This window comes from Polypterus senegalus, chromosome 16 (assembly GCF_016835505.1).
Source record: "Polypterus senegalus isolate Bchr_013 chromosome 16, ASM1683550v1, whole genome shotgun sequence".
NCBI classification, from domain to species: Eukaryota; Metazoa; Chordata; class Cladistia; order Polypteriformes; family Polypteridae; genus Polypterus; species Polypterus senegalus.
In genome coordinates this window covers 36,555,008-36,578,301 of record NC_053169.1, presented here as the reverse complement: position 1 = coordinate 36,578,301, position 23,294 = coordinate 36,555,008, and the positions used below count along the sequence as shown (strand labels likewise).

Sequence of the window (23,294 nt, the reverse complement as noted above, 5' to 3'; positions counted from 1 at the left end):
AGGGCAAACTATGTAGCAGCAACAACCCTAATTACCTACCAACAATATGGTAGGGGCCAATAAGAAAGCACTGTAAAAAATTGATGCAAACAGCAGAAAACAATAACAGAATGGTGGTGTTAAGGCATCCCCAAATCAAATATGCATGAAAAAAGAACACATATATACTCACAAGCAGCTGACTTATAATAGAATTGGAATCAGGAGACAGCTCAAGAAATTATTTAAAAGACAAGAGTTGATATCGTTAACAAAATAACAAGTTAACAAAGCCCAGAATGTGAAACAAAATTCTAGCTTAAGAAACATGGCTAGGGAGTCAGTGACCAAAATAATTCTTATAGCTAAATTTACTTAAGAACACATATGATACTATAATTGATTAATTACATAGGAAGACTACATAGACTGAACAAATGGGCAATGAGTGTAACTGATGACTTGTGTGCAGTTGACATTCTCATTTTGGACTATTGACAAATGGTTTTTAGCTTACAAATGATTTTACTAATTTAAACTTCACTTTACTTTTCAAGTGAATAACCACTTCTCCTACTTTTAGAACTGAAGGTGGGTACCTGACTTGCCTACCTGAGTGAAATGGTGTGGAGAAATCAGTGTGCCTCCATTATAAAGAGCTGGGAGTTTGAGCTTGTCATAGCCAAATCTTTACTTGGTTGTTTGTCATTCTGCTACTTAAACAATGTCCTATAGTTGTATGTGAATTATGATTTTGCACAAACAATATGTCAGGCTGAATTGTCCTGATAATGCACATAAAAAAGCATGTATAGGTTTATTTTTATGCAGCAGTGTAGAGATCTTTATAGCATCATCTGCTGGATTTACAGTGAAAATACATAGTGATAGTTAATGGATTGTTCATTTTCAAGTTCAACATTACTTTCGTTTGCATGCCATTCATTGAAATTCTTATTTGCGTGTGTCCCACAGACTTGAGTTTTTAGAGTAAACAGGAAACCACTAATAGTTACAGAAAATGAACTTAAAAATGACCAAGATCATTTTTGATAATTTAATAGTTGATCAAATACTTTTCTTAAATGGTGAGTTTTCAAAAAGATACCTAAAAACACCTCGTTGTGTTAACACAATTATGGAGAATAAGATAAAAATAAAACAGAGAAACACTATGGAAATAAATGGGATCTTATTGCCAACTTTCTTTCTTGTGCTTCAAAATTGAACTGTTACTCATTAATTTATGTTTTTTTTCCATATCTGTTTGAATAGTCTTTTTAATCCTTTTAAGTTCATATATTAAAAATAACTAATAGAAATTTGAGTTTCAAGAACATTGCAAACCTGAACTTTCTTTCACATAAAGTATAAATTGTGTCATAATTTGGTGAAACACCTGTTTTTTTATTAGTTAACCTTTTTGAAAAGTCACTGATTACATTGATTTTTTTTTTATCCAGATTTGATTTTAAAATGCCAAAAAGGAATTTTCTTAAATTATTATTATTATGAGTCTTTAGTCATTTTGATATATGTCTGTGCTGTTTATTAAACTCTAATTAGATTTGACCTTGAGCAGCACAGTAATTAAATAGTTAGCACTGCTACCTCAATCCTGCAGGTATCCTGTTTCAATTCCCAGTCCAGTTATAATCTGTAAGAGTTTGTTTTTACTCTGTTATTATAGGTTTTTTTTTCTGGTTTCTTCTCTCATTTCAAAGATGTACATGTTGATGCTAAGTGGCAACTGTAAAAGTGACCTTGTGTTGGTGGGAGTTATTATACCCAGTGATGGGCTGGGGTCTCATCTAAAGCTAGCTTCTATCTTGTACCTACAGTTCATGGAATATAAAATCCCTTGCGGGAAATGAAAGGATGGACAGTTCATATATTATGTAGCAGCTTAACTTCTTAGAGGTGTTCTAGTGCAGCATGTTTCTGCTGTCTTGTCCACAAGGACAGTGATTGTCATTTATTGACTTTGTTTATAAAGACACCTTGGCACACTTGATGTTTCAATGATAAAAACTATTTCTTTGTCTCAGTTATTTTGTTATTCTTAGAAGGACTTCTCCTTAAAGCCTGGTGTAGTGTATGTACATTAGTCATGAAAATTAGTAGCAGTCAAAGGACTGCAGGATATTAGAAAAACATGCAGTTTAGGCTATTGAATAAACGTCTGGACTGTAGCATACAGGATTATAATGGTGGATTATATTCTTTGTTATGTTTTTTAAGCCAAACAATGTTTAACAGTTCATTTATAAGGCCTTTTTTGAAGCTAAGGGAGTCTTAATAAAGAAAAAAAACATCTATGCCTACTTATCCATTACAAGGCTGAGAAATCTGGGGCCTATCCCAAGATACAAAGTAGGAATATGCTGGTTTATCACAGAACTTTCTTTCTTTCTTTTCAGTTCACTGAAAAATGTCCAAACTATATTTCATATAACTCTTCAGATTTCTAATGTACTGCTTTGAAAGATATCTAAGGCATAGAATCTGCTTCAATGTTAGTAAAACAAATTAGAGATATATGTGATTATGAATTTGATGATGGAAATGAGATACAATATCCAGATTCACTTCATTAGTGATATGCATACATGAATACAATATATTGTAAGCAAGAAAAAGACACCCATGAAACAAACAATATTGAGAATACCATAAAAGCTTGATAAGAATATTTTGACCTATGCCATAATGCCTTACCATGCCTTCTGTTAAAAGCTACATTTCCTCTGGGGATAAATGAAATCTATCTATCTATCTATTTATCTATCTATATGTCTGTATGTCTGTCTGCATTTGGATTTTCAGGGTGTTCTGGCTATAGTGGGCTGACTAGTAGCAGTAATATTATCATTATTAGAATACAATTAAAGAAACAGACTCCATAGAAAAAAGCGAAGTTAAAAGGAAAATTGCAAAAGAGTTAACCCATGAGCAAGATCTAAATATGTCTTACTTTTTTAATAAGTGTTAAAGACGGCAGAAGTTTTGAGGTAAGGCAACTAATCATGATATCAGAGAGTGGCAATATAAATATTGATAGGCACGTGTAACTAAGAATTGCATTGTTATTTGTACATGTGATAATAAGCATATCTATCTATCTATCTATCTATCTATCTATCTATCTATCTATCTATCTATCTATCTATCTTCTTTAAGGAAACAGAAGGTATTCGTGTAGAGTGCAATATTACAAACGTAAAAATGGTGAACAATATTCACAGTTTCAGATTTTTAAGCGCACTATTTAACGGCAAGCTTTGAAATGTTATGATTGTAACAAAATGTTTACCTGATTATATTTTAAAAATAAACTCAATTAATTATACAGATTCTGTAAGATGAAAATTTGTGCCCAATGAAAAGATTTCAAAATTTCATTTGAAAATATTCAGTTGTAAAATTGCTGTTATTCTATAGCTTTACAATAAATACGTTTATAAAGCTTATGTAATAACATGTTATGCTTGTTTGTTTTATATTGAAAACCCTTACTGAAAAAGTAGCGGCTTTTATTTTACATCTTTTAAGAACATCACAGTCAATGTGGGGTAAGCAGAAAAACCAAAAAGACGTGCGCCGTAACTAAATTAATTTATTCTGCAAAGCCTGGATTTTCGAGGGTTGCTTCCTACAGTGAAACCATTGATTCGGCTCCCCGCGATCAGGAAATAGACAAGTACATTTAGGAACTGGGTGAAATTATTTCATTTTTGATCACTAACTGTAAAGTTTTCAACTGCATTTTCCATAGTTCGATGCTTGTCCAAACTGAACAGTTTATATTATGCATACACAACGATGCTTAGTCATTTATAAATTAATTTTCGAAGATCTATTTTTACTGCAGGTTGATTTAACGAAATTGCTAAAACGAATTATTTATTGAAACATTCAGTCAGTCGTCTTTAAACATGTATTCAGGAAAACTGTCTTGTTGTAGCATCCCTTTTGTCCACTCGAAGCAAACTCATTTTTCTCAGCTCATACAATAAATCAAACAGGCAGCATCAGTCTATAACTGTTTAAATTATACAATGACATTAACTTCATACACCGTCACAGTATTATAGGGCAACGCCATATGCATCAGAGTGGACACTTGTACAGTACATTTAAACTGTCTGCCAGCGCCGATTCAGACTTGGACTGGCTCCAGTCTCTTCACTTACAGAACAGTATTTACACCTTTAAAGTTAAAAAAATGATTTTCTTTTAATTTACTGTATTTTAAAAGTTAACCACAACCCAACATAATAACATAATAAATATTTCATTTCGCAGTCTGTTGATGTAAATGAGAAGCCTGCTGCCGGCGTGCTAGTGGCTTTACCTCGGGTGCTTTCTTATCTTCCCTTGTGCACACAGATCAGCTATTGCAGTTCGTGCATCTGCTCGTTTTATTTGCTGCGAAGGATAGCATCCGAATTGGAATGTCTGATGCCTGGTACTCGTTGATGCTGGGTCAGGTTCCCGTTCTCTGCAAACCTATACTGGGTAGAGCGGAATTTTAAAATGGATGGATGGATGCATTTGAAGTATGGTGGTGGTTTTGAAAATAACCCTCACCTTAAGAGCACTTCCGAGAAGTCTAATTGCATTGCATTCGGGAAAGAAAGATAAAATTACGTCCAGCCGTACCTTACTTTTTTCTTTGTTATATTCTTGTGTATATGTTTTGGTCTGAATTCTATGCATTGCGTTTACTTTTATTTTTATTTGTAAATGTAAATGTGTGCAGATTTTGACGCATTAATTAAAACAACATAAGACAAAATTGAAATAAATTTGTGATTCTTTCATCACTCGTTTATGGCTATTTTGTAAGGTTTAATGCGTGTCCTATAGATGAAAACCTCAAAACAATCAATATGTATTTAAGCAAATAGTTTTGCCGTAAGCGTCCAGCATTCATTGAAAAAAAAAATACAAATCGGTTGGTCATGTTTTTTTCTTTTCAAATACTAGTCATATGTAGTAATGTAATGACGGTTTACAAATTAAAAGTCCATATGTGTTAGATTAAATATTACTTGACAAACTTCTGCGAAGAAATATATTAAATCAATTAAGGAAAAATGTTAGGGAAAATAATTTTTAAGCTAGAACCGGAAACTCTTTCGAAAAAGATTTTATTCGTTCAAATAGACAGCGTACCAGCAAGTCTATGCCTCTTATCCATCCTACAAACCAGTTTTTCTACAATCCAATCCATCGACCAATGTGTGGGGTCTGATTGACGTCAATGATACGTCAGAATAATACGGCAAGTCTTTTGTGTAAACCGCCCTATAATAATAATAATTCTACTTAACCCCGTACAAAAAAAAATCAGCAATTAGAAACCTCAGAGTGGTTTGCTTCACTATAGCATTCTGGAGGCGAATCGCTTTGATGTTTTGTTTTTTTCTTTCTTTCAGGGTTGAAGTCATATTCTTTACGGTTTTTCTTAATGTTAATTATTAAATGAGTAAATCCCATCTGAGAAGAAGCGTCAAAAATAGCGTGTTTTGTTATTCTAATAAACATTCGCAAGTTAATACTTGAATTATTTTGCAGTAACTAGTAAATATTGTTATGAATAACGTTTATATTTACAATTGAAACAAGTAATTATGATTTTGTTTTATATTGGACATTTGAACAGCACATGCCTTTAAAGATTTTTTGTTAATGATTGTGGAACCCAATCTATTGCAGTAAGTTTTGCTTCAAATTTGCTTACAAGAAGAAGTAAGATAAAGTCGCCGAGAAAACGGAGGCATATAGAAAGAGTTCATATATTTCTTGGGTTACTTTTGAATCTTTTTTTTCTCTCTTTATATATATATATATATATATATATATATATATATATATATATATATATATATATATATATATATATATATATATATATATATAATAGCTTTCGGCGCTTCTGTGCAATTTTGTAAAATGACCGAGCTACTGAAACATGAAACGCGGCGATTTTACAAAGGTTAAAGGGCCACGAGGCGAAATGCGTCATTCCTTTACATACTTTATAAAGGAACTGCAGACACAGCACACGTGCGTTTTTATAATAAGGAAGAAGTTCGTGTAGCTCATGTAATAATCTCAACATTTTATATTTGAACGTTAATTGTTATAATACACAGGCAAGTTCACCCATTAAACTTATAAACACATTTGCATAGTTTTCACAAAGCAAAGCTGAAGTCAGTTGTTTTTTTTTTTCTTCCTATTTTACAAGTAAAGACTCAAAACTTTTTGCTCTGCCCCATCGTAGACTGATGCCTGCGCATTTCCATTTTCTAGTCCTCATTTTTAAAAGAAACACATTATTGTTTTATAGAAACTGCCAGTTTTAATGACAGAAAAATGTAGCTTTCAACTAATGATATCGTTAAAATTTGGGAATGAGTTTACAAGGAAGTCGTAAATGCCGCGTTAACCAATGTTGGAAATCAGGAGGTTTTCGATAATCGTATCATAAAATGTCGGCAATCTCGTTTTTCTGTTTCATCCTGGATTACTGGCGGATTATTTTCTTTGAATATGAATTTAAACGCTTTATTATCTTTTTCTTTAAAAAAAATGAAGGTCATTGTACTCCCTTTTTTGAAATATGCATTAATGTATTGTGGACAACAGGTTAATGTTTTGTAATTCAAACACTGTAATACATATAGAATGCATATGACATTTTAAAGGAGCTTCTTATGTACCTTTTTAAACTATACGTTTACCATACTTGAATAAAATAAAAAATATGCATAAATAGCGTCTTCGTTTTAGTCCATCTGCACAGACGCTGTGTAAACTAAAGATCGATTAAATGCTATTAGTCAAATTTGACGAGCTCCTTCTAAAGTTCATTAGCTAGATTTGTCATATGAATTGAAATTAAAATCAAACAAAAATGGTCTAATACAGGCAATTTATTCCGGGTGGGATTCCAAACGTGTGAAACTTTAATATTTGCGGTTAGTTCGGCGGCTTCTCAGCTCCAGTGTAACAGGTTCCAGTTTTCGACGGCTTGTTGCCCATGTGGAGTCTGCACATTTTCCCAGAGTTGGTGTTCCCTGTCAAGATATCTGGCTGAACTGACCCAGTAGTGGTGTGTGTGGACCTTATGATGGACTGTTTTTTTATCCTGGCACTCCTTGAATAGAATTAAGCGGGTTTGACGGACAGAGGCGGGGGTTGGGTGAGCTATAGATATCATTTGGATGGGAATCCAGTTAATTTGAGGGCGTATTCACCACCTGCCTTGGCGTATTCAGATGGTGAGAATTTACAGTTAGCAATCAACTTGAAACAACTTTGAGATTTCGGTTGAAAGATCAGTCATCGAAGAACTACAGGACATTAAACTCAGGTCCATCTGTGTATTTTGTAATGATCCTCTCTGACAAGACCGCGGGCGCTAATTTACAGGAAATAAAATAACGGAAAATATGGAACCAAGATGTACATATTACTTAACATATGTCTAGTGAAATATACGGCAATATATTTATAAGTAGATCTATGTTGTGGCTATACCTTTGGCAAGGGACATATTTTTAAAAATTAATAAAACAAAGTTTAAGGATCTAAGATAAATCAAAATAGACAGCTAGACTGGCGGTGTAGCAGAGGAAAATACAAACTGCAGTTATCCAAGTTCCTGGAGAAAATAAAACCCCACGAGACCATGAACCTTTTGAATAGCCAAAATAAAAGTCTAGTTAACATACCCCCTTCTGTTAAGACACCTGCTAGCGTCCATAGCGGTTGTGGATGGAGGGATAGATAGATAGATAGATAGATAGATAGATAGATAGATAGATAGATAGATAGATAGATTTAGATAATTTAAAGCAGTCTTTATTAACAGACAAGTTGGAAATAATTACTTGTTTTTCAGAAATGCGTTAAAATTTGAAACAGATTACACTTTAAACAGAACATAAAACATTATCCTCCTTATTTCTCGAACATCTACCTGATTTGTCATTTTATAATGCCTGATTTGTCATTTTATAATGTGTAAATTCCACTTACAGTCTACTGTGAATTAGAAGTTTAAACATTAAGTGGTTAGCAGGTCCCCCATCATATTACGCCTTGTTTTCAAAACAGCCTAGCTTGGCCCCGCAAAAAGTTAGCAGTTTTTGTTTTTCCTAGAGAAGTCTATTCCAAAAATATATATGAATCCTTAAAAAGGAATATCAAGATATAAAAATAAACCAAAAAAAAAAAACTGAATAAACATAGATAGCATTTTATTCGTTCCAGGGTGCAAGGGTGTTGTACCGTGTTAGCCATTATGAATGTAGAGAAAAGCCAAGCAAAATGACACCTTTTATTGGCTAACTAAAAAGGAAATTCTGGCTATTTTGAGAAACGCAACAAATAAAATATTATATTATGACAAACAACAAATACCTCCTCAAATATGCACCAGCATGCCTGCAAATCAATTACAAGTTGGGATCTACAACTGTAACAATCACAATTTTATTACAGACACATGGCTAACGTGATTTACATAACGAACTGAACCACCATTTGTAATAAGGGAACGGTATCGCATTGTCTTAAGTTCAGATACCAAAGGGGCATTTTTTCATATTGGCAGGCAGTTCATTTGTATGATGGACATATTTATTAACCCTGGGAGTTGATCTGTGTTTCTTGTTCTCAGGGTACACTTTAGCTGTGCTAGTACCATGCTTATGTTATTTATTCAACAATTGTAATTTATAGCGCACTTGGTGGGGAGCGTCACAACACTGCGCCGATTTGCAAACAGGCGACAGAAATATTTAAATACAAAACACCCGGCAACTTTAAGAATCCCTACAGTGTGTTCCGTGCACTATCTATACTAAAGGCATTAATACATCAGAAGATCAAATTGGATTAGGAAAATGCATGGATGTTTTAAGTTCAGCAGTCATGGTGGTTTAAGGTGGTAAAGTAGTAAGGCCAATTAAGAGGAGAATGCTGCCGCTGGCACATTACATGGGGACAGGGTGAAAGAGAAATTCACAAAGATAGAAATTCCTTAACACGTGTTGCGCCATATTACTTGTGGACTACTTAGGAACTCCTAAAATAAAATGTTATCTTAAAAATAAAAATGTTCAATTACCTAAGCATTCATGTATAAGCAATGTAACTGGTTAGGCAGCAGTATTGTCCTATGTTTTAAACTGCATGATTTCAAAGAAAATATGCATTTCCTATTTAAAATACGTCAACCGTTACATTAAGTGCTATTTCAGCCATGGCATTATTAAGACAGCCGCTCACGCATATTACTTCATATATTCCTTTCTTTACTCGCGAAATTAATTTAATTTTTGTTTAGTCTCCAAATATCCAAAGAATCCAAGTCAAGAAAGGTTTGGCGAGGCGGCACGTCATCTACCTCACGGTTAGTGAATGCTTGTCTGCTTTACAGATGATCGGTGCTGAATGTCCGTGCTGGCGTTTTCTTCAGTCATTAATACCAGCGTAGCGTAGCGTAGCGCGGCGCGGTAGGGGGGGTATGGGTCTGCAGCTCTCCGCGATCACTCAGCACCTTCCTTCACTGCACACACCGGCTCTCGCTGACGTCACAGATGCATCAGGCTGCGCCCGCAACTGCTGCCGCAGACTTGTTTCATGGTGCAGTAGAGGTGCCTATGCACTCTTGACGTACCAATTTAAGAGGAAACGAGCGAACTGCAAACGACAGCGAACCCAAAATCATTTTCTACGTCTTATTATGTAGATCTGGATGTACTGACATTTCCTTGGGGACAGTTTTAAGCTTCGGTAGGCGTTCCCTGTTCAGTGAACGTCTGCTTCGCTATGGACTCATCTTAAAATTACAAAATAAAAAATTAAAAGAGTTGAAATAAAAAGAAAAAAAAACTAATTAACCCGGAGCACAGGAGACTTGTTAGTCTGTAATTAACCCTTACGGTGCGCTTTGAGCAGTGCCGCTCCCGAGAGTGACAAGACAACAGAAGTGTTTTGCTACCGCTAATGCAAACTCATGGGAATTTGGCCATCCCTCCCATTTTCCTTCTTGTTTGATTCCTTCTTGTAATTCCTCTTGATGCGCCGAAAACGTCCTGCCTCGATGGTATAAAAGAGAGAGAGAGAGAAAAAGGAGGATGTCCAGCCCCGAGAAATTTGTCTCATCACGCCCCCAAGCCCCCCTGGCTGCGGGAAAGCAACACAGATGCAGGAACAGCATCAACATATACAGCACTTTGTCAGTGGAAGGCGCCTGGGCAGGCAGCTCGCCTCTCCTAGCAGCAACACCCAGCGGCAACAGCCGCGGAAGAAGCTCCGTCATCGCAAGATCTAACGCTGCTTCTTGTTTCTCCCCGTCTCCCTCTCCCTTCAGCAACAAAGCCGGCGGAGTGCAAGTCGGGAGCGGCGAAACGGCATTTGGCTCCAACCCCGCAAGTGCACGGCTCCTCTCGCCAGCACCGTCCCCCGCTCATCCCATTCAAGGATTTGTGCTGCACGAGCCTTATCGACTTTTCAACTCCTTTCAACCGTCGTCCTGGTCTAATCATTTCCTAAACAGTCGGAGTACCCTAAGCAGGAATTCGCACAGGGGTTCCTTTTTTTCCCTGTATTCTTCAACACCTTTCCATTTCGAGTCAGACATGGAAGATGGACCCTCCACGAGCTGCTTCAGGAGGTTTACCGACTGCTTTCTGGGCACAAGTAGGTGATCCCGTTCGTTTTCATTCCTACATGTGACTTTACCTTTGGCACCAAGGCGCGCGTTGCTTTATGCTGTCTTTACCCTCACATTGTACGATCACGTAAACGGCTACAAAGTTTTAAGTTTTCACCGCTAGCGTGCGCCTTTTTGTTCTCCATCATTCGTCGATTTAACAGGTAGGTGCACGTCATCTAAACTAGATTTAATCGCCAATCATGCTTTGTAGCGACTATTGATTCACGTCTACCTAAAAATAATATTAATAATACAGAGATTAAGATTTGGTTTCGTGTTCTGACGTGTTGCCGATTTCCCAGCAATCGGCGCCAGTAGTTTTCCCAGGCGTAGCGATCGATTTGATTGATCAGGTGAAGCCGTGAAAAGCACGCGTTGACAGCCCTGAGAACGTGTTCTCATTTTTTTGCATTGCGGCCGGATTTCGTAAGTAAAGTTGATACGAAGGAAAGGTTTGTCATAGATTAGAAAATAAAAACTTTTTTTTTTGTATTAAGTAACATGACTCCCGCTTCGCGTGTAAAGTCTGAATGGCATCACCGGATTGCTGACAGTACATTTTATCCATGGTCAGTCGTTTTAATCCTGGGCGAACAGCACTTTTTCACATTTCCAACACTGCAATTTAATACGAGCAGTCAGTGCATATTCTTGTTTTAATTAAATGGCTGGGTTTTACTCTGTATCCCTTGTAATTGCACTTCAATACACATTTGATCAGTGTATATTCCAGTTACTGGCAGGACTGTGGATTTTGAAAATCAAAATGACAATGCTCCAAATCCCGTCCTTACTTTTAATCTCCGAGAGAGCCCAGATAGCTATGTTTGGACGACCACCTGCCTCTTCATAGATGAACTTTAGGACCATCAGTAAACTGAAGGTCAGTCAAGCCATCATCCTATTCCTAGTGTCTGGCTTTGTAATAAATATGACTTTTATGATGGCTTTGCAAGTATTCAATTACTCAACAAATGTCGCTGAGATAGGCTCCCTGAAATGGAATTAAGTGAGTTTATGGGTGGATATAAATATCTTTGGACATGTTATATAACTTTTTAAAATGTTCCCCCTAATGGTTTTAAAGTCTTTTGTGATTCTGTAGTCAATGTGATACATAGATTAGAGAGAATGTCAACACCACAGTATTATCAAGTGATAAATGAAACATATGTAGTAAGAAAGGAATTCATAAAAATACATATCTGGAAAGTGTGTTTTCCTATAGACACTAAGTTGATGCTGGTAATTATTTTGTGATCCTTGTGAAAAATTCATTAGGTTAAGTGTGGTTGTTTTGCAAAAAATTACATGTTTATTTTTGAAACATAAATTTGCTGACATCCTGTCAAGTGTTTAAATAACAAGTGTAGAAGGTTTGATAGGTCCAACAGACTTTACAAAAAATGAAACCTAAGCAAGCAAAAATCTTTTATATGAAGCTTTTAAATCTTGTCCTTCTTGTAAGAGTTGTTGGCTTATCAAGAAGTTTGCATTTAATAATCTTTCATTTGAAGAAATCTTGCCAAGGTCATTTTGCTTGTCCTATTGTCTTTTTTTTCTAAATAAAGGCAAAACAGTTCTCTTTTCATGTTTTTTTTTTTCTAGTTTTTGCTTATGCGTTTTTTGCAGTGTCCATCTTAACATTGTTAAATAATGCACATATTCATTAAAGAGGGCAGAAGTGTTTCCCAGCACATATGGGTCCACTGTAGGCACCAACCCTGGTAGGGATGTCCATCCATTGTGCAGTGCACAGATACATTGCCTTGCAGATAGTGACCAGGCAGAAGTTTGAACTCTGGTCACCAGAGTTGTCTGGCAGCAGCTTTAATTATTGTATTGAGGTATTCTTTACACCGCTGAAATATGGCAATTTTATTTCACTTCTCTGAATTCTCTGACACCCTTGTGTTTAAAGCAGAGCTATCTCAACAGCATTATAGGCCCCCGGGCAAAGCAGTGCACTGGGGCCCCTACCTACACAACCACTCACAGGAATAAAAATGTAAATGGTCGATAGAATTAAACATGTATTTATTGTATTGGCACTTCCAACAAAATCAGCGTTTAAACATTAAAAAACATGTTGTACAGCAAAGATTAATCAACATAAACATTTGAACAATATATCATTATCCTTGAAAAACACAAATTTCAACATATAAATGACACTCAGTTGGTAAACCATAGAGATGGAGATGGCACAGCATGAAATTGCTATGATTTATTTGTTATTAATCAATTGTTCAACACAAACATTTGCAAAATTTCTTTGCAGAGAATTTAATTGATGTTAACATATACATGCTTTTACATTATGTAGATCCGTATACATACATGCACGTGAGGTTGCAGAGGTGATTGTGATACTAAATCAGAGGCGAATGCCAGTGTCCACTTGTAACACAATAAGAAATATTTATAGTTTAGTATTTATTTATTGACAGCAAGTCACAACATACATAGATTAGCATGGGGCTCCTGGTCAACTACCCAGCGTGCCCATGCGTTAAGACAGACCTGGTTTAGAGTATATCTGTGGCAGCGACATGCCTTTTCATCACTTTACAGCATGCTGATGCAGAAGTCACCATTGTGTATGTCTTATTACCAGCTGAGACGTGCGTCGACAAAGGTACTTTAAAAGCAGTACGCTGAGAGGAGGTTGTACAGTGCGTCAGTCCTTTAGTAAGTTCTTTAGTCTAATTAAGAAGTTTTGATGAACATAAGTTATTCAGGCTAATGCAATCTGTCAGTTCCAATTCATTTAATGCAAATGTGTTTGTAATAAAACCAAAGTGACAACACTGGGAATGCCTGAACAGTGATCGGGAGGGAGTTGAATCCAAAGCTCTGTACCTCATTTTCAAAGAAGCAGTTCCTCTGGTTTGTTGTGATAAGTAGATAATGAAATTTAGTGCAGCTAATGAACTTTTTGATAATTTAGGAAAAGAATACTATAATGGAATAGATTTATATATAGTTGATTAGTCTCTGATTTTTTTTTTTTTAAAGATAATTTGGTCCATACATGAAAATCTAGAGTGGGCTTAAAACCCTTTTTGCACTGCTACAGTTTTCCTGAAACATACAAAAGTCAGGCATATAAAATGTAAAAGATTAATTGATGATGCCATATTAGCCCTGTTTGAATGCATCTTGCATTGCACTGGTGCCCCATCGAGTGTTGCTTCCTGACCTGTTTTTGCTGCTGCTGGGATAGGCTGTGGGCCTCCCGCTACCTGTCTCTGACCAGGTCAGGGTAATCAATGGATGCATGGATTTTAACTGAGAGAGCTCTCTCTTCTGCTCACCTCTTGTCTCTGTTCTAACCGATCACTTCCACTGACTATTTTTAGATAAGACCATTTATTTGTTCTAAGCATGATTTGCAAGTTAAAGGCTCATTTTGCCCTAAAATTTAATTCAGAAAAATCCTAGTTCATGTATAACACAGTCATGCTGTGCTCATATTTTTTCTTGTTTTTAAAAACATTTCTAGAGGCATTTCCAGACTCCTAGTTATGAACAAGCATTCATTAGTAGTAGTTAGCAGACTGGAGTTCAGGGAACAATGGCGGTCCTTCATGAGAAGCCAAGAAGTTACTGATCAGCCAAGAAGCACACATTTATGTTTTATGTACTTGCAGTTCTTTTACATTCTACAGCAATGATGAATAGTTTGTTTAGATAGGGTTATTTAACTGCTGTATTTGTCTCTATGTTTTGTCAGCTGATATACTTGGATAATTTTACGTAATCTGCCCCTTCTAATACACAAAAAAAGAGATACTTTACTTCAGGACTATTGTAATATCTCGTCCCATTTTCTAAACTCGCTTAATCCTGAGCAGGGTTGTGTGGGGCTGGAGCCTATCCCAGCCTGCATAGCGTGCAAGGCTGGAACAGTCAGTGGACCAGCGCAGTACTGTAACATACACACAACACATTTTGCATTAGCTGTTTCTTTAAATTCTGAATTTGGGCTGATCACTAAAATTAGCACTGATAAAAAGCTTTTTTTTTTAATGTATGTTCACTTCTTTTAGATTTTGTACCCATTGGAATAGACTTGGACTGGAGTCTGCAGGTCAGGTCTTCACATTTGCTCATTTTCCTTCTTAAACACTCCAGCACACCATTAGTAAAATTAAATGCAACAAGTGCTTTGACTCTTGACATCTGACTTATTTTTCAGGTTATTGAAGCATGTTGTGGCTCAGCTGAAAGCCCAAGATGAACTTTTATGTTCCTGAAGCAATGGATTTTTTTACCCCCCGGGTGCAATAAAATCATTTGAGGGAGGCACTTTTTGTGTGTGTAGAAGAGTGTAAAAGTGATTGTATGTTTTTTAGATACACAGTAGTTAATAGAGAGAGATATTAATAAAAGCATATACTTTTATTTATTCCCCAAGGTTTTGGTTAATGTACAGAAGATAAAGTTTCATTCACCACATATATTGTTATGCCTCCCTATCATCCAAGCAATTTTATTCTTCTGTGGGTTTAGCAATGCTCTTTATCCTCCTTTTATGAGTCCATTTGCAGTACTAATACACTTTTGCAACTTTGAAATCTTCAGATTGTTCTTGATCATTCTTGTTTCCTTGTTCAAAATGCTGACTTGCAATTCATTTCATCAGGATTTTTCACCCACATGCCAAAGATGTACAAGTTGGCTTGGCTAAATGCCTATGTCACTTTATGTGACTTCTTGTCATGGGGTATGTCAGACTTGCTGATGGCAGTTTCTGAACTTGTCACCAGACCATGTTAAGTTACATGACTGAAAATAGCGACTGTGTGTTGACTTGGTAGCACAGTGCAGCTCGCCCTGTTTTCTGACTGCTAATAGTGTGCTGCCACACAGAGCCGGTGCTGTATGAAGGGATAACAGATACAGTGCGTTCAGACACAGTCTTGGCCCTTATTATTTTTCTTTTTTCTTGATGTAATACATCAGACAGATGAGATTGTCCTCTGCTTGTGGTGTCCAAAACACCCATGTTCCTTGTTCCTCTTCACTGCTTTAAATTAATTGTACTTATGGATGAGCATTAATTTGTTGTCAACTCGCAGTGACACAGAGTCTGCTCCTAATTTTTTTTTAATGAGTCATGGACCAGTTGGAGTGTGTTGTTGGGGATGTCAAATATGACTTTCTGGCACAGTCAAGCTCACCTGTTTTTCTGACAGCCAATAGTGTGCTACCTGATGGAGCTGGTGCTGTATGAAGGGTTAACAGGTACATCAAGTTCAGCTACAATCTCACCTGTTTTTCTTTCTTTTTCTCTCTTCTCTCATTGTACATAAAACACACGAGATATCAGACAGGCAAGCTTCTGCTGTGTTTGTGAGGTCCAAAATGTCTGAGTTCCTCATCCCTCACTGCTGCATTATATGTACTGTATTTTACTTCCAGATGATCTTTCATTTATTGTTAGAACTCACCATCTGTCCGGGTGACTAAAGACAATCAAACCTGCTTGATAGGTGTTTCAGGCTACATGACTGGCTTCATGGGAGCACCACGCCAACTGCCTCCAACTCTCTAAGGTGATATACTGTAACTGAAGCAGACAACTAAAAATGACCTAAAAAGTTCCGTAATATGAAATAGCCATCAATAGGAATGTATGTGAGGGAAAATGCTATGTGGTAGACAGACACCCCATTTGTTTGTCCATTCTTACCTTCTCCAGAAGCTGCTCAGATAGACCCTGGCTCACTGCAACCATAAATTTGAATTGTAAGGTCTGAAAATAGGTGAAGGGTTTTTGGTAGCTTCTATATTGCAGGTGAGGTGGCATAATGGCTGAGGCATTAAATCTTAAAGTACAAGGTTTCCAGTTTAATCAAATCTCCAACTCCTAGTGTGACCTGATCTGCTTATTCTATTATAAAAGTACCAGTAACGGCACATTGCACAATAACGTGCAGTGAATACACTTGACTTGAGCATTCCTAGTTTTCATAGTCTTTCCCTGTAGTTTATCATTCGTTTGCTCAGAGGTTGATGCGCTTGTTGCTTCCTGAGCAGCTCTTCTTTTCTCAACCCTAGCGGCCCCCTTCTTGTCTTCTTTTGTCGGCATCTTTTTGTGTTAAAACTAATTAAGTCAGTGTTTGTGTTGCAATTACTTTCATTTTTTCACTTAAGCTGGCACTTTAATCTTCAGCCTGCCTCAAGAATTATTTAAGATATGAAGAGGTAGGGGACGTGACGGCGAAGGTGGTAGGGATGAGAATGGCGCCCGTATGCATGCGCCACAAGGCCGCCCTGCTGGTGGCTGCCAAGAGTTGATTCTACAATAAAATAACATAAAAATAAAAAGAGGAATAACCTTGGAGGTCAATCATCACCTCGAAAGCGGACAGTAGACACCTCGTAGTATATGTGTACCAAATTTCAGGTCAATAGGTCAAAAAGTTTGCGATCAACAGGTGATTTAAAATCCCGGACAGACAAACGAACAGCCACGGTAGCATGTTATATATAAAGATATATTTAAATAATTGTACAATACCTTGGATTCTAGTACATAAAAAGCAATAATAGAGGAGTTTTCACTTTTGGTATTTTTAAATGCTCCTTTTTAAGCAACTTTAGGAAAGTTATGCAGGGTGTCTATAAAGTCTCTGTGCAATTTTTAAAATAGTTGTAGCTTTGTAAGTATATGTGATAGAATTTGTAAAAACGATTAGAAAGCTTGATGTATCTAGTTTTTTTTGTCTTTAGAAGTTTTATTTTTGCCATATTTGGTGAACTGAAAATCCACATGAGTCTGTTGAACATGAAAGAGATTCTCCCAAAGTTAATGTGTGGTGTGCTTTGGGGAAAAATTGAGTATAGGTCCATTTGTCTTTGAAGGACGTGTTGTTAATAGTGATAGCTATTTAGAAATGCTGCAAAATTACTTTATTCCTCAACTTGAACAATTAGGACTGAGAGAGAACACAGTGTTTCAACAAGATGGCGCTCCTTGTCACTTTGCTTTGCATATTAGATGGTTTCTACATGATAAATTCCCTAACAGATGTATTGGAAGAGATGGGCCATTTTCTTGGTCTCCATGTTTGCCAGATTTGACTCCATTGGATTTCATTTTATGGGGACATGTGAAAACTAATGTTAATTAACCAAACCTCGATCTTTAGAAGGCTTACAAGCTAGGATAACTGATGTGATTGCTGGTATTACTGAAAATCTCCTGGAAAATGTTTTCCGAGGACTACAGAATCGTATTAGTAATGATGGTGGACATGTTGAAAATTAACAAGAACAATAAAAAATGTGTTTCTTCTTTCTTATTCTTTTTACAGATTCTTTATATCACATATACTTACAAAGTTACAACTATTTTAAATTGCACACAGACTTTATGGACACCCTGTATATTCTGATTGAAAGGCTAAAAGAACAGTCCCTGGAAATTGTGGATATTTACAGTATTTTGTAGTCCTGAAAGACTTTCATCATGATGTGTATAAAACTGTAATATAGATTATTGATATTGATAGACAGTTGATACTGTTACATTAAAAGAGGAGATAGTATTGAGGGGGTAATGGTAATTAAAAGCCAATCATCCTAACCTTTGTCACATGTACAATAAATTAATTGATTTGATCATTAAAGACAGCATGGAAATGCCCACAGAGGGGTACAATATGATGGTCATTTTCTGAATTAGGTGATGTCGAAGGTGCAGATCTTTTGACGTCTTTTTTTTTTAAATTTATATCCATGATTTGGGTGAAACTGTGCCAAGTTAAAAATAACTAAGTAAGGTGTTTTAACAAGATCCGAATAGTTGGGCCTATGCAAAATATTGATCTTTGTGAACAGGTGGCAAATTATATTTATTTAAGATAAACTTTGAAAATAAATATGTTCCTTATACTTACACAGTTGTAATAGAGTTGGAAAGTCGATCTTAAAAAGAACACATGAGTCATGATGGATTCATTAATGTACACATACACAACCAGGCACTATACCAAAATGATTACATAGTGTGGTGGGCTTCTAGGTTATGTATTGTGTTGTGTGGAGTACATGTGTGAGGCCACATCTGGAGTTCTATATTCAGTTTTGGTTATCTTTTTGTTAACCTCATAGCACTAGACTTAAACTAGAGCAGAACTAGTAGAACTCATTCCTGGTTTATACAGTATGATGTAGGAGGAAACCTGGGAAGAGCTGAATCATTCTGAGCAAAGGAAACAGAATTAAAAAAGTCATAATAGCACTGATACAGTGCCTTGCTGTGCCCACAAGAGAAGCACTAAAAATCATAAAGGGGTGTATGAAGTAAAGTTAGTTCCAGCTCTTACTTGAAAATAAATTCTTCCGTAAGGCTTGCGTGTGTGACAGGTGAAGTGTTCTTTTTACACACGTATTGAAATAAATGTGATCCCATTTTACATAAACAAATCAGACAGGTGGAAATAAATGTGATGTGTTCCATCCTTTAAGTTGTGTAGGTAAGAAGGATATGGACCCAGCATGTAATAGTTTTGATCACAGGAGCATACTTATTCTGCGGAGGGGTGGGCTGTGGCTTTTCACTGTAGCGCTACTTTTATCCTTGTGGTAAGATGCTGTGAACTCCAGTGACTGCTTATCAGGAATTTGGCGTGTTAAAGGAACTTTCTATAAAGGCCCAGTCTGACTGAAACCGAGGACTCTAAAAGAAGAGTGCTAGGAAGTTTTGTTTTTGTCATTAGTTCAGGCATTTCATTCTTTACCCTGTTAAGAGACTGTTTTATTCAAGTGATTATCAGACCTGATAATGAATGAACACCAAGGGTGTTTATTTAAGTGCAGATGTTGCATTTTTACAGTGGTGTGTGGTCTCTGGGAATGGACTGGAGCTTCATATTAGTGCTTTCTTAGGGTCAGATGTTAAGACAATTTTAATTTCAGTTGAGGTCTCGTAGAGTGGACTTGATGGAATGATTGCGATCTTAGTGACAAGGCCCATCTTTATAAGTAGTTGGATGAACAAAAGTCCTTCTAAACATTGAGTGCAAACAACCAAGGGGCTAACGTTCAGGCTTAATGCAGCTTCCAATCATTTTCTGGCTGGAACCAAAACCTCTATCCAGGACTAATTTTACTGTCATGGAAAGGAAATTTGGTGATGAGGTCAATAATTATCTATCTAGTTAAGCTCAGATTCTTATGCTACAATGTTCAAATCATCATGAAAAGCTGATTTTACCATTTTGTCTGTAAGAAAATCAAAACTGATTTCCATGTCTTATATTTTCCAACAAAATTAGTAATTTTATGTTTGTTTTTTAATTTATTTTTTTTTTGTGTTGTGTACAGCTCCTTGATGACTATGTCTGTTCTGTCGTGGAAAGTTTCTGGGGTAGCCCTATCCGAAAACATTAGATACTTTTATTCCGACACTCCAATTCTTTGTTACATTGACCTATACATATGTCCTCCACGCCGACTCATATTCTTGCATTCACATGGCCTGTAAGGAGACACAGCCTAAATCTGCAATGCACTTGAACCTGAAACTATGGTCTCAATTCACCCAGGATTGTTTTTTTTTTTTTACTGTGCTGCACTTCACATATAAGAGAGTGTGTCTTCTTTCTCTATACCACAGAAAACAAGATAGAGCAACAAGGGGAACAAGCAATAAACCTTTATTTAGTCATTCTAGATTTTAACATCCACCATTTTCTCTGTCATCCGGTTGCTTTGCTTCTGTCATTCCAAAAGATGACACATCACAAATATTAACACTGCTTTTAAGAACTGCATACCAAATGGCACATAACAGAGACTTATGCATTGTCTGGTGCCCTGCAAACATTAACACTGAGGTCTATGTTGATTATGTAGATTTCAACCCACCTTAGATGGGTAGCACAGCTAGTTCTCAAATAGTCTTAATGGGCCAACAGGTAAAAGCAAATAAAAAGGTAGGTGAGCGTGGCAGAATCGATTAATACAACCTGGCTATTTCAGGAACTGTTGTTGACAATGCCAGCGGACATATTCTATGTGAGTTTGACATTTAGTTTCTTAAGGTTACATTTCTGCGTGACTGTGTATCATCTGCTTCTCCTCCTTCCTGGTTCTTCTCTTTAATAGATGGATACTTTTAAGATGGTAACTTTTTAAGGCTTGACAGGTCGAAGGGGTGAACACCTCTAACTCCTCTCTGTCCAGTGTCATTTTGACAATACCATATCAGTGCATGAGCGCAAATTGTGCATGACCAAAAATATCCAGTTGTTCACCATTTAAGGTTCTGACCTTTCATCGTGATAGATTTGACTGCCAAAGGTGTCGGTCCACTTTTCTGAAGTCGAAAAATAAAATTCCCTCTCTGTAAAACTGATGTATGTCTGTACTAGCACTTCCTCTTTCTTTGTTATAACAGGCTGCTTAAGTTAAAGAAAGGTGCGCTTACAGTTTCAAATGTCGTAAAATTGCGTCATAAGCCTTAAAAATTTAAAGCACATTAAGGAACAAAATACAATCACCTTCCTCTTCAACATCCTGGCAATGATACAAAAATTTAGAAAAGTGTTTTTGAAGTCTGAGATCTATCTATGTACAACAATCATTTCTGAAAAAATGGATCTGTATATTTCAAACAAGTTGCTTCGTGTGAGCCTTGTTACAGCCTGCAGGCCTGTTGTTTTCGGTCCAGTTTGCTCCAGTACTTCTCTCCATATCCTACAAAAACTGTTTGACCTATGTCCAATGATATCTGTTGTAGAAATTGTTTAATTTAACTGGGATTTTTGCAGTCTGCTCTGTTTATTCACGGGACAGACATGCATGACTAGTTTCTGAAATATCAAATTTATTTAAATGTACATGTGGACATGCCCAAAGGCATGTGCAAGTGCACACACATGCACAAAGAAATTTCTAAGTGAACACCACTGACAGTTTGTTTGCCCTACCAGAGCACATGCTGGATGATGAATAATAGAAAGAAATGAACACACACACACACATACAGTGGATCTGTAAAGGTCCACATGCACAGTGGCATTAAAACACCCCTCTAACAATCTATCTATGCCAGGGGTCCTTAGTCACAGTCCTGGAGGGCCACAGTGGCTGCAGGTTTTTGTTCTAACCCAGTTGCTTAATTAGAAAGCAATTCTTGCCAATAATTGAATTTCATGGCTTGTTAGTGCTTTAACTCTGCTATGTCAGGTAATTCTCATATCCTAGATTTTCTTCCCCTAAGGATATCATCCAAATGATTTGAAGGCTAAAATGAATCAGTAATTCTCAGTCCTTCACTTTTTTTCTCTTCCCATTCTTTCCAAGTGTTTAATTAAGCCCAATAGTGCATTATAAATACACACAGGTGTAAATGGCAACAAACTAAATGGAGAAATGCTGGTCTCTTTTGTTATTTGCATCTTCTTCTCTCAGCTGCTCATATTAGGGGTTGCCACAGTGGATCATCTTCTTCCGTATCTTTTGTCATTTGCATGTTATTGCTAATTGGAAGCAATTAAAAACTGAGAATACAGCTGTTTAAGACTAAAATAAGCAATAAGGGTTCACACTTAAAGTGTGGCAGAAGTGTTACTTGAGCAATAAGTGCTTCTTATTAAGCAATTGGGTTGGAGCAAAAACTTGCAGTGACTGAGGCCCTCCAGGACCGTGATTGAGGACCCCTGGTCTATGCAGCCCCTGTACTTCATATGACCCAATGTGTTTAGTTTTACAGTAAATATTATTGAAGTTGTTCGCTGGATTCAAATTCCTAATTTTCTGTTGTACATTTATTTTGGTACGTAGTGAATATTTATATAAGTTAATGTACATGATTGTATATTATTGTACAGCACAATCGGTTGTATTGTACTGTAAAATGTTTGGTATTACTAAAGTGTAATTTCCATGGAAGTACTGTTCAGACCATTCTATACCTAATTTATTTATTTTTAACTGTGAGCATTTGATTCATAAGGTTTTTACATTAACTCCTATAATCTGCTCTTACAACATTGTCCCTCTTTTCTCTATTGTCTTGGCATAGTTCTACAAGAAGGCAGACCAGTGACATTAAATTGTTTTTCGTTTTTGAAAATTTTAACAAATAACTAGTGAACGCTATATCTGTCATAATACACTTTCCTATAAGAGTTGGGTAAAATATTAAAAAAAAATATTAATCTGTAAGCATTTTAATGCATTAAAACAACAGAGGAATATAACTACTTTTAACTGAATTTAAACTGAAGCCCCCAAAATGAAAATGGAGTGATTATATGGTGTGACTCAGACATTACACTGGAATGGGATTTAAAGACCCATCAGGCCAGAGTGAAGGTAAGTACAGAGATGGGATTAAATGCCCTTTAGTACGTGGCAAAAAGCAGGGTTCAGAGTGTAGAAAGAGAGAAGAGGGTACTTGGGTGGTGGATGAATGGACAAGTCATCCCACTTGGTCTATGTGGAACATCCCAGAAAAGCAAGGTCAGGGATGCAGCTAAGTTTGGTTTGTTTTAGATTTTACTCTACTTGATTTTCCTTTTGTATGTTCTTCACTCATTTGCATTTAAAGAAAGTA

General features: G+C 36.4%; 1 protein-coding gene across 4 annotated transcripts in view; it reads left to right on the top strand.

The window, feature by feature from the left end:
• Positions 1-23,294, top strand: part of pde10a (phosphodiesterase 10A) — a 345,652-nt gene that overhangs the window by 67,155 nt on the left and 255,203 nt on the right. Inside the window, exon 1 of one of the 4 annotated variants that reach the window (XM_039737894.1) lies at positions 9,360-10,701. The exons of 1 other annotated variant lie outside the window; for it this stretch is intronic. In XM_039737894.1, coding sequence (XP_039593828.1) covers positions 10,137-10,701 — 565 coding nt within the window. In that variant the 5' untranslated portion in view covers positions 9,360-10,136. Of the gene's footprint in view, positions 1-9,359; positions 10,702-23,294 lie in introns of those variants that run through there. 2 more of the 4 variants (XM_039737892.1, XM_039737893.1) reach the window with 2 other exon arrangements.